Source organism: Mustela nigripes, unplaced genomic scaffold, assembly GCF_022355385.1.
Source record: "Mustela nigripes isolate SB6536 unplaced genomic scaffold, MUSNIG.SB6536 HiC_scaffold_76, whole genome shotgun sequence".
In the NCBI taxonomy this organism is placed as follows: domain Eukaryota; kingdom Metazoa; phylum Chordata; class Mammalia; order Carnivora; family Mustelidae; genus Mustela; species Mustela nigripes.
Window position 1 is genome coordinate 2825595 of NW_026739491.1, and position 11669 is coordinate 2837263.

At 36.3% G+C, this 11669-nt stretch overlaps 1 protein-coding gene across 4 annotated transcripts in view; it reads right to left on the minus strand.

The window, feature by feature from the left end:
* The window catches only part of LOC132008254 (cytoskeleton-associated protein 5), a 106848-nt gene that overhangs the window by 43293 nt on the left and 51886 nt on the right, over positions 1-11669 (minus strand). For all 4 annotated transcript variants that reach the window (XM_059386784.1, XM_059386781.1, XM_059386783.1 and 1 more), the window contains exons 9-16: positions 9494-9598; positions 6851-6940; positions 6564-6728; positions 5864-5992; positions 5131-5313; positions 2124-2237; positions 1505-1615; positions 471-563 (exon numbers count right to left, since the gene is read on the minus strand). In XM_059386784.1, the coding sequence (XP_059242767.1) occupies positions 471-563; positions 1505-1615; positions 2124-2237; positions 5131-5313; positions 5864-5992; positions 6564-6728; positions 6851-6940; positions 9494-9598 (990 nt within the window). The remainder of the gene's footprint in view (positions 1-470; positions 564-1504; positions 1616-2123; positions 2238-5130; positions 5314-5863; positions 5993-6563; positions 6729-6850; positions 6941-9493; positions 9599-11669) is intronic.

Consider the following 11669-nt stretch of genomic DNA (forward strand, 5'->3'; position numbering starts at 1 on the left):
AAAAAAAAAAAAAAAAAAAACTTCCATATACATAAACTCCCAGTTACACAGATCTACTTTTGTGTTTAATCAAAATGCACACACTCCACTGTTTACATTTCAAATTAGATGACACATTGGTTGATTTTTTAAAAAAAGTCTAAAAATCATTACCAAAACTATACCTCTCTCACTCCATAGGATGATACGATGGAAATTACCTCAATGAAAGATACTAAAATTCCCAATTAAAAATTACCTGAAAATTAAACAAGATGGAATCGGGAGGGAGACAAACCATAAGATCTCTTATCTCATGAAACAAACTGAGGGTTGCTGGGGGTGGGAGGGGAGGGAGAGGGTGGCTGGGTTATAGACATTGGGGAGGATATGTGCTATGGTGATTGCTGTGAATTGTGTAAGACTGATGATTCACAGACTTGTACCCTTGAAGCAAATAATACATTGTATGTTAATTAAAATAAAATTACCTGAAAATTGGTTTCTTTCCATCCAGGTTTCTTGGCCAGCATCCTCACTAATGCCTGGCATGGCATTTCAGTTCGATCCATTAGTTCAACAGCCTTAAAGTAAAATAATAGACTGAGAGTTAAGGGGTTAATGATTAGCCAGGGAAGCAGTACAAAAAAAAGTCAAGTAGGTGACTTGAAAGAGAGGGAGGAATGGAAACAAGGAATGTTACAGAGGGAGCTTAGACAGCTTTGTTTCTTAAGTTGGATATTTGATACATAGTTGTTTTATATTAATACCATTGAAACTCTTCCACCCACCCACCCTGCATTTCAGAATTTCAACAAGAATATGTTCCAAGGAATATCACCGTAACACTGCATTTGCCTAGTGCGTGGCAGAAACTGCTTATACATATTTTGAGTTATCTGATTTTCCTAAAAACATATAGCAAAGTAGGATAGGTTAGAAGTAGTTAAGTATTAAATTTCAAAGATACACAAACTTGGGTCTAAACCTGATAAGTGTGGCACATGCAGGACTGAAAGCCAGGTCTCCTGCTTTAAGTCCCAGTGCTTTTGTGGTTTCTATGAACTCTTCTCATTAGAATCAGAGTAAATGTCAAAAGGAACTACCATGCACAGATTTCTGAAAGGAGCTTCTCATACCAAGTAATAATGTCTGTTCTTCCAAGAATTGTGACAATGAAGAGGGAAACCGAGAAATGGATGAGGGGTTTGAGTGGAACTATCTGTTTGCCTACTGAGTTTAATGAACAAATACCGTGATATTAAAATGCATCTAAATCTTGTAATTCAGACTAAGCCTACTTTTCTTAAGTATTAAGTTATGAGCTTATAGAAGCCACAGAAAGCAGATACTGAGAGATAAACACTACAGAGCTAAAAAAAATACCCCCCCCAACTTATCTTTAGTTAAGACCCTGAAACATGTTCACTGGATGTGAAACAGTGCAAGCAGGACAAGCACTTTTGTCAATTTCATTGCTTCTATGTAATGACATTTCACATCCAACTCAATCCCATGCATCTACCTTTTGGAACTCCTCCATACAGGCCAGCCTTTCCTTCCAGTTACTGCTGTCCAGAAGCTGTATACAGGTAGCGGGAAGGACAGCTGAAGCTTTTTCTTCACATACTTCTACCTGTAAGATACAAAAACACTAAAATTAAGAATTGCTTAAGGAGAGGAGCACCTGGGTGGCACAGTCGGTCAAAATGTCCAACTCCTAGTTTTATCAACTCAGTCCATGCTCTCAGGGTCAAGAGATGGAGTCCTGTGTCAGGCTCACACTCAGCGCAGAGTCTGTTTAAGATTCTCCCTCCTTCTGCCCCTCCCCGTGCCCCCGGCAACATGCTCCCTCTTGCTTTCTCTTTCTAATAAATAAATAAATCTTTAAAAAATAAAAAAAAAGAATTGCTTAAGGAAACAGATAACAAGGATTGTAAAAATACCCCAGGCCAAACTACATGAACACTCCACAGGTTTGCTATAGTATCTGAGGCTTCTATCCTACTACCATAAAGGGCAAGTTCATGAAGGCACAGTTTCAATAAACCATGTTGTAGAACTCCACAAACAAAGAATTCAAATCTTATAGGAACTGACTTTCCGTGCCTTTAGAAGTTTGAGGCACTTTGCAAAATACTGACCGAGAGCTCAGGTTCCACTATTTCTTTGGTCTCCAATCCTTTCTTGTTCTTGGTTCCAGTGCTCCCTGCACCTCCTGGTGCAGCTGGTTTCCCCTTCTTAGGTGGCCCACCAGCCTAAGAGCAATTAAAAAAACACACACACACACACACAAAACTAAACCACTTAGGATTTTAGAACAGCATTTTTTCAACTTTTTTGGGCCAGAGATTCCCTGAAAATTTGTTTTAAAATGAGGGACTACTCAACCAAATAAATACAGGGTATTTTTGGTACCCAGGGAACTTAGCAATTTCAAGGGCAGGTAGACCTCTTCAAGGCCATCCATGGGGAAATCTGCAGACCCCATTAGTAAGAAGACCCTCTAATTCAGAATGAGCTAGAGATAAATGAAATGAAAATGGACTGGAATTATACTACATTTACAGATTAATATGAGAATTAACATTTGATGCCTTTAAATACCTCTAAATCTTTCCTACACTAGTAAAGGACAGCTCCTAACTTCCAGCAGCTACCCAATACTTCACTACAAGATACCCCAATAACAGGAAAATATATCATTAACTCAATGTAGAACTACCTAATTTTGAAGGAATAGAGTGGTTGTTATGGCAATGGCAAGTGGTCTAGTTATGTTGAAGATGGCCACAGAAATGAATCTTTTTATTGTTGTAACAGTTCTTCAGCTGGCCTACTTTTATTTTCCAAGTATATGACCATATGATCTACAAAGTGGTAACTCTGCCTTTTCCTACCTCATATTAGGTTTTACTTTATTATCTAATTGTAGAATGTTATTAAACAATAATGGAGCCAGCAGGCATTTTTTGTTTTACTTCCCACTTTAATAGAAGTACTAGTTTTTCATCACTATGAAGCATGATATTGACTTGTGGCTTGCCAGGTCTACTGCTGTCTATAGATCTCTCTGTATGTATTTAGTCATGTCAAAGTATCCAACCATTTCTATGTAGTTAAGAATTTTTATCATGAAGATATGCTGAAATCTATTATATTCTTTTACAGTGTCTGAAATTAGATTTCTTTTTATCTCTTAACTAAATCTTAAATTTAGTTAAGTTTTTGAATATTAATATTGAACCATCCTTGCAATCTTGGAATACACTTCAGTTGGTCGTACTTTTTATTATACCTACTGGCTTCTATCTGCTAATACTCTATTTAAATATCTTGATTTAAACATCTTGATTTAAATATCCAGTTTTGAAAAGTTACAAGAAATGCTAATACTCTCTTTAATATCTTGATTTAAACATCTTGATTTAAATATCCAGTTTTGAAAGGTTACAAGAAAATCACAGTTTATCACAAGGCACACAGCCAATGGCAGTAATGTTAATACGGTAACACACATCACTACACACATCACTATTCAAATCATTCCTCCTGTCTGTTTTGGATATTTGTTAAACTATGCCCCAAACCTAAAAAAAAAAAAAAAAAAAGAAAGAAAGAAAGAAAGAAAAGAAAAAGATAAAATGCAGAGGGTCAAATTAGTCCTCAACATCCAGACCTCCTCTGAAACCAATGTTATCTTGAACATAATCTGAGCATTTAAGGTGTAGTTAGCCAAAACAAAAAACCTGTTTTTTTAATCAAATGAAACCTCCAATACCTGCCAGTTCCTATCAGCAGTATGATTTGGCTGGTTCGTAATAACAATCTGATAGAGAGTTCATTGTTTTCTGATCATAAAAACAGAAAATTCTAAACTCTTTGACTAACCAGAACACCTCTTCTGGATCCTTCCCTGTAATAAATAGCACTCTGTATAGAGTACCTCAATTAATAAATCTCCTATTTTTCTTTCTTTTTTACGGACATATATATTTACTGGCTTAATAGGACATATTGGTAATAAGTATTTTCAAAGGAAGAATGAAGCAGGTTGCTCCCCAACTTTTTTTTTTTTTTTTTTAAAGGATTTTTTTGTGTGTTTAAGAGAAAGCCAGCCAGCATGGCAAGGTTCAGCAAGATAAGAAAAGGCCTTAAGGTCCTGTGCCCAGGTCATTGTCTAGAGAGGCAATAGCTGGTGAGACAGAAGGGAACCGCTGCTAACCCCACATGAGAATGCTGAAGAAACAGCAAAATATGAATGAAAATACACAGACTGTAGTTGGAGACACTTGGGTCCAAATCCCAGTTCTGCAACCCTAGCCATTCACCAAATGTGTGCCCAGTTCCTGCTTCTGCCAGAAACTCGTCTGTGCATATGCAACTGAGCAGTGATAAGATCTTTATCCTTTAAAGTTTACGGGATGATGTGGGGTGACAGAATAAACAAATAAGTGAACAAAAAAATAGCACAGTATTCTGTGCAGAATACTTAACCTTGCCGAGTCTCACTTTCCCTTTCTGGAAAAATGGGAATCACAAAACACCAATTTCATGGGTTGTTTGATGATTAAATGAGATTACTTAGGTAAAACACTTTCCAAAGTAATGCTTTATTAAACACCAGTTCTCTCCCCTAACTTCATGTTAGGGTTCAGGGTGAGGAAAGGAATAAGCTTTCTGCATCTATAGTAGATAATTTCATGCTTCAGTGTCCACAGGACAAATGTTCTTTAAAATAATGCCATATTCATCTTTAGGCATTTCCCTCTTCTATGCTTGTACAAAGGTACATGACCTTGACTGGTATGTAGACTTGGTGATGTGATTTAGCAGTCTTATTAGCAAAATGACCAAGGTGATACTATTAATATTAAGTGCCTTGCCACATTTTCTTCATTTAATGATACTTTATGATCCCTCAAAATGGGCTCCTGTACATTCATTACCATTTTTAATTCTATTATGAGTTTACTTAACCAAATGTATTGTTGGAACACTCTTGGTTGATGGATGTTTTGCTATATTTTTAATGTGGTAATGAGTTCATTTCTCAAATGAAATCTATCGGAAGGATAATGAACCTGAGACTCAGATCCTGCCTTACTAAATTCTAACTTTTGAACTATATTTTCCGTCTCATCTATTAACCTTAGTAGCAGGTGCCTTTTTTAAGGGTCCTGGTTTGGGTGCTGAAATGTCCTTTGTGTCCTTATCTCCTGCAGCCCCTGAAGTGGCAGTCCTTCCGGCAGCAGGCTTGAAGTCCTTCTTATCAGCAGCTAGTCCAGCTTTCTTACCATGTACCAGCTCTACTTTTTCTGAACATTCTTTGATCTAGAGAATGAAATTAAGGTGAATATCATTAAGCCCAGCTCTGAAATATTATCACTACATTAGTGCTTAATAACTCACCTAAACCACAAATATATGAGAATTCAGAAAGTTTCCTTTTCAGGAGAAATAAATTATTCACTTTCTCACATTTTATTTCTACACAAATTAAAATTGTAATAAACATACAACTACATTTCTGACAGAAAACATTCATATTTAGAAAGGTAATTTTCCAGATACTAGAACCAAATTTATCATAAAACATTCTTTTTACCTCCTCTATGAACTGACCACTCAGCTTTTTTTTTTTTTTTTTTAAATAATCTGAAAGCTATTTCTATTCAAACCTCCACGGTAGCTTCAAATAAAATTTAATTCCTCAGAAGCTATGTTTTTACACTCTAGGCCTGAACCACCACTAGCAAATGAAATAACTTTCCCAAGCTGACCACCATTTTTGTCTTCATGAAACAGACAAAATTGAAACAAAATCATAATACACAGAGATAGATTATAATGAAATCGGACAAAAATCCTACCCCTAACCTACCTTATCGAGCTTGAGTTTGTCCACATCAGCTAGGAATGGATTTACTGCTTTTTCACCCACCACTTTCAATGCAGTACCCAATGCTTCAAAAGCAGCATCTCTTACTTCAGGAGCAGAATCATTGATGTGCTGTGGTCCGGAAGAAGCAAAATGATCTTAATCCAAGATATTTTAGGTCTTACTGATTTTAATTCAGACTGGTGATTACTGAATAAAGAACTTGCTTTTTACAGTTTACTGAAGCTAAGTGTAGCTTTCCCTTTGCCAACTAACAGTTACTCTTTCATATATTCTTTTTGGGTTAAGGAAACCTCTGGTAATCCATTCAGCAAATAAGTATTTCCTTTTCCTCCTACCCTCTATTTAAAATGCCTCATATGCAAATGATCTTCAAAGATTCCAAATTGTATGCCTGTGTGCTTGGCCAGATCCAGCAGAAAACCAGTGTATGGGCCAAATAAGAAACAAAATGTTTAGCAGTTAGTGGAATCATAAAGCTAACTTGTATTTTTCTTTGAGAATAGGAACACAGAGTACAAGAATTTGGATTCAGTTTCCAAAGCTACAGAGGGTCTGATCCTCAAAAGACCATAATCTACTAATATCCGTAAGTCAAGTAATCTCCGTTCATAATTAATATGGGAAAAAAAAACTTCCCTAAGTATAAAAAATTCCCCCAATTCCCAAGAGAAGTCTATACCTTAAGTAGAGCAGCACAAAAGGGCTTTAGCAAGCTCTTTGGCAGCGTAGAAGCAGTGCAGTGGCGGAAGCTTCTTGCAATGAAAAGAGATGTCTGCTGCTTGATGGTTGGATTTTTATTATCCATGACTGCTAAAACATCCTCACTGATGTTCTGCAGTGTGGTCTTTAGAAAAGAAAACATGGTCAGTGAGCTTTTCTCCATTGTAAGAATAATCAAAATATTACACTGACAAAATTTACATTAGATGTCAGTACGCACACATGTGTGAGTCACTCATGACTTACGGTGAGGAAGATTGCATCGATTGCCTCCTGCAGGGCCTGTACCACTTGAGGTTTCTTCTCTTTGAATTTTTCCAAAATGGTTGGCACAACCTGTAAAAGCAAATAGCTGGAATATTATTTTGCTGGCAACGAAAAAAAACAAGGTACTGGCATGCTACATGAATGAACCTTGAAAATATGTGAACTCAAAGAAGCCAGTCATAAAGGACCACATATATAGGATCTATTTAAATGATTCCCTGAAATGTCAAATCCACACAGACAAAGGTAGATCAGTAGGGAGTGGTTGCTAATGGGCTGAGGAGTTTTCTGGGGGGTGATGAAAATGTTCTGGAATTAGATGGTCATGAGAGTTCCACAACCTTGTGAATATATTAAAACCACTTAATTATACACCTTAAGGGGGTGAATTTTATAGTATGTAACTTATATCTCAATAAAGCCATTATTAAACAATGTTTGGCATTACCGAAAAAAAGTGAACATCTAAGTTGGATAAAAAGTCATCTACTTTCTTGAAGGGCACAAGGATCTTATGCCACAACAATTAAGGGTTCCCATTCTGTACCATGGTAGCAGTGCTTCTTAATTCTTTTTCTGCATCTACATCTTCATGCAACCATATAACCATTTCTATCAGTAACATCTCTTTTTAGACAAAAAGATTCTCAACTAGGTGGATTTAGGATAGTGGAACAGGTATAGTATATAATTTTTCTTCCCCACCTAAGATTCTGATACACTTCACTAGTCTGGGGAAGTCTCCCACCCCCTTACGACACTAAGAAAAAAAAACAGTACTAAAAACCGTAACAACTTTGATCAGAAGCATACCTTTATTCAAATGCTAAGTTTAGATCAATAAAGTTGGAATATTTATAATTTTTATCTTATAAACCAACTGTAATTCATAAAATATTTATTAAATACCTAATATATCGAATGAGTGCCAGGCACCGTGCTAGCAGGCAAATTAAATTTTTTTTTTTAATATTTTATTTATTTATTTGACAGACAGAGATCACAAGTAGGCAGAGAGGCAGGCAGAGAGAGGGGGAAGCAGGCTCCCTGCTGAGCAGAGAGCCCAATGCGGGGCTTGATCCCAGGAGCCCAGGATCATGACCTGAGGCAAAGACACAGGCTTTAACCCACTGAGTCACCTAGGCGCACCTAAAGTTGTTTTTTAAGGTCCACGAGATATAGCAAAGCTCAAAGTCACCCAAAAAAATTTTTTTAAGATTGCACATAAGTGATCGAGACCAGATGGAATATAGTTTCCATGGAGAAATATAAAAGACTTTTTAATACTAGTAGTTATAAACTTGAAAATCAAGATCATTTTTATATATATTTTACAAAAGAGAGCTTATAAATAGCTCAAGAAAATAAACCTGAACCATTAACATGCTTGACATCAAATACTGTATATGATAGTTTTTTGTGTTTTTTTAAAGATTTTTATTTATTTGTCAGAGGGAGAGAGATTACAAGTAGGGAGAACTGCAGGCAGAGGGGGAAGCAGGCTCCCCACTGAGCAAGGAGCCCTATGCTTACTGAAACTGAAGTATATTCTTTTTTTAAAAAGTACACTAATAAGTAACACGAAAACGACCCAAAGCTAATTAGCATGGATTGCATATATACATATAAGTATTGCATAATAAATATTATTGCTATAAAATACTTATAGTTTTATTCCGATTTATAATTTCATGTCTAAGGGTTTTATGGACCCACATTTTTATTTCCCTGGTAACAAGTTAGTCATAACTTATTTTTATTTGGTAGTGTATTTTTTTTCCAGTTAAGTTCTTTGCACTTATTTTTAATGCTATGAGTAAGCGAGCTCCAAATACCATAACTGAGCTTAGACATTAACTTCACAACATAAAACTGACACATGACTACAAATTATGAGGAGCCTCTAAAAGCCATTCTAGGTGATCAAATGATCAAGTGGCTAGCAAGTTCAACCCTAAAGCTTAGTAGGGTCAATTTTCAGGATGCTGCACCATTCTAAGTAATTCAGACCAGATTCAGAGGCCAATTGACAAATGCCACAGTTAAAGAAAACATCTCAATTTATTAAAACTGTTACCAAACTTAAGTGCTTCTAAATGTACACAAAGAGAGTATACTCCACAAATGGCTCCAGTCACATTTCTTAGAATAAATTAAATTGATACACCACCAAGAATGTAACCTATATAAAATGTCTCAAGTATGTAAGTAAATTATTATTTTTTAATAGGAAAACACAATATAATATATTGTATATATTTTATAACCACTGTCCAGGTGGTTATCACAAGTTTCATTTTATCCTGTTATACTGCATATAATCTTATAAGAACAAAGCAAAATATTAATAAGTAAGTAAGTAAGTAATAAGCAAATCAACTCAACTAAGTATTTAGGCTGTGTACCTAATTTTCTATATAAAGCTAAACGAATTATTTACAACCAACAACTTTACTGAAATGTTGTGAGGGGTTATGCTCAATATTAATAAAACTTAGCAAAAATTCACTTTGTCCAATAAATAAAGATCTTTTACAAAGAGCTGTTTTAAATCATAAAGCAAGCTAGCCTGCCACTAGTAGTAATGCTCTCAATTTATATCTAATAAGGAGTGTTACTCACGTGTCCTGCATACTGTCCAAATTTCTTCCTTAGTCCAACAGCCAGGCCAGTAAGACATTTTGCTGCCAAAGCCACCAACATGACATTGGTGTCCTTTCCAACAACCTACAAAGAGAGGGGAAGAAAGGAAAACAAAACAGTCACAACTCTGTAGAACAGAACTAAAAATGCATTCTTAAAAGAACTCTGCAAGCTGTTATGCTAATGGATAGCCAATTTTGTTTCCTACAAAAGAGGAAAAATTCTTCCTTGACTATTTCAAATTTGAGGGCGTCCTTTTCACTCTGTTTAGTCTCCTATCTTCAAATTCTACAGTAACACATACATAAAACCACAACTTCACATAGCTAACTCTCCATCCATGGTAGTCTGGGTTGTCACCATTGCACAACTCTGCAGAAGGGGACTCTGATATTGGCAGAGAAGCTGCAGGGCCGCTGACTTTGCTCTGGGGCAGGAAAAGCCAAAAGACAGTGGATCTCAGAAGAAAAACACCACAGGGAAAAGCTCCAATGTTTATATCCAAGGAGCACCAGTAGAAGCTGGTACAGGTACCTTCAAGAAGTCCATGGGGACTCTAAGTTGCAAATGGCATTGCAACCTTCCCTCCGAGGGAACTTCTGGCCTTGCGGCTGCCATTTTAAATACCTAATGATCGTCAAGTGTGCATTTCGAGTCTCTTAGCAGAGTTCTCTCCAGCATTATTTATACCACCACCCTGCTTTCACTCTTTACTCTTTTCCCAGGTGGAAATAATGCTTCGATTCCATCTCGGATTTTATTTCATCCCAAAGATCTTGAATTCCATAAGCAGAATGATTCCATAAGCAAAATGCTTCCTTCCTGATTCCCTGAATTAAACAACCCCTAGTGCATAGTATGCAAGGAAGTTCCAGATGGCACTTACATGCACTCCCTAAGTGCTAAGGTATAATGATTAAGAGGCAAGATTAGCATTTATTAAAAACAAATTAGATGCCATAATTTTACAGGTGCTTTATAATTCTTTTGTTATTTAATTTTTCAACCAAAAGCCTATAAACTAGGTAATATTATCAAATTTTGTAGACTTCAAAAATTAAATACAGATTAACTTGCTCAAGGTCAGAGCGAGCAAATGCGATGTGACATGATTTAAACCCAGCTATTTTGACTCCAAAGCTTTTGCGTTCTTTACCAAAGCATATTCACACTATAAATTCATGTTATGGCAAATTCATTTTTCTTATAAGAGGGATAAAATCAGCGTCCTAATAAATATTTTGTTAAATCCCTAACTACTATAAATTCATAGAGAAAAAGCTTCCATTCAGTTCTGTATTAAACTCACTATTGGCATTTATAAATGTTTGCTCTTTTTCTTAAACCAAAAGAACAAGTCAGTAATTATTTAGATGCAAGACTTCATATTTAGCATATAAATATATATTCTAGGGATGGTCACTGAAAACATGCCAGACCCCATTCCAAGAAATCTTAGTTCAATGAATCTGGGATGGGATTTGGAACTAGTATTTTAATATAGCTCAAAAGAAAAAGGCCATTAATCATTCCTATTCTTGGGAGAACAGCTCTCATATCCACCATGAGAGCAACGACCGGTGGGAGCTGAACCCTAGACAATGATGGTCCTGATGGAAAGTCTTGAAGAAGATCCTGTGAATCTGTTATAGTTCAAGATGGTTAAGCGTTTGAATGAACTTATAGGTGAGTGATGGACCGGGTCTGTCTGTCTTCAACACTCATTGTCAAACATCGCAGTTTGATTAAACAAGTTGCTCTAAATAGGGAAATGGGAGTGGGCAAGGTATAATGTCTTTATTTTTAAGAAAAACAGCATACACATGGGCAGGGGGAGGACTCAATCCAGATCTGAAAATCTCCACAACTCTGTTCTAGACTAGGGAAAGGAAGCTATAGCTCACAAAGTTAATTTAACCAAAATAATGGGAAATATTCTATAATTAAAAGTGCTGGGGGGTGCCTGGGTGGCTCAGTGGGTTAAGCCTCTGCCTTTGGCTCGGGTCATGATCTCAGGGTCCTGGGATGGAGCCCCACAAAGGGCTTTCTGCTCAGCGGGGAGCCTTCTTCCCCTTCTATTTCTTTCTTTTTTATTTTTTTTTAAAAGATTTTTATTTATTTATTTGAGAGAGAGACAGTGAGAGAGAGCATGAGT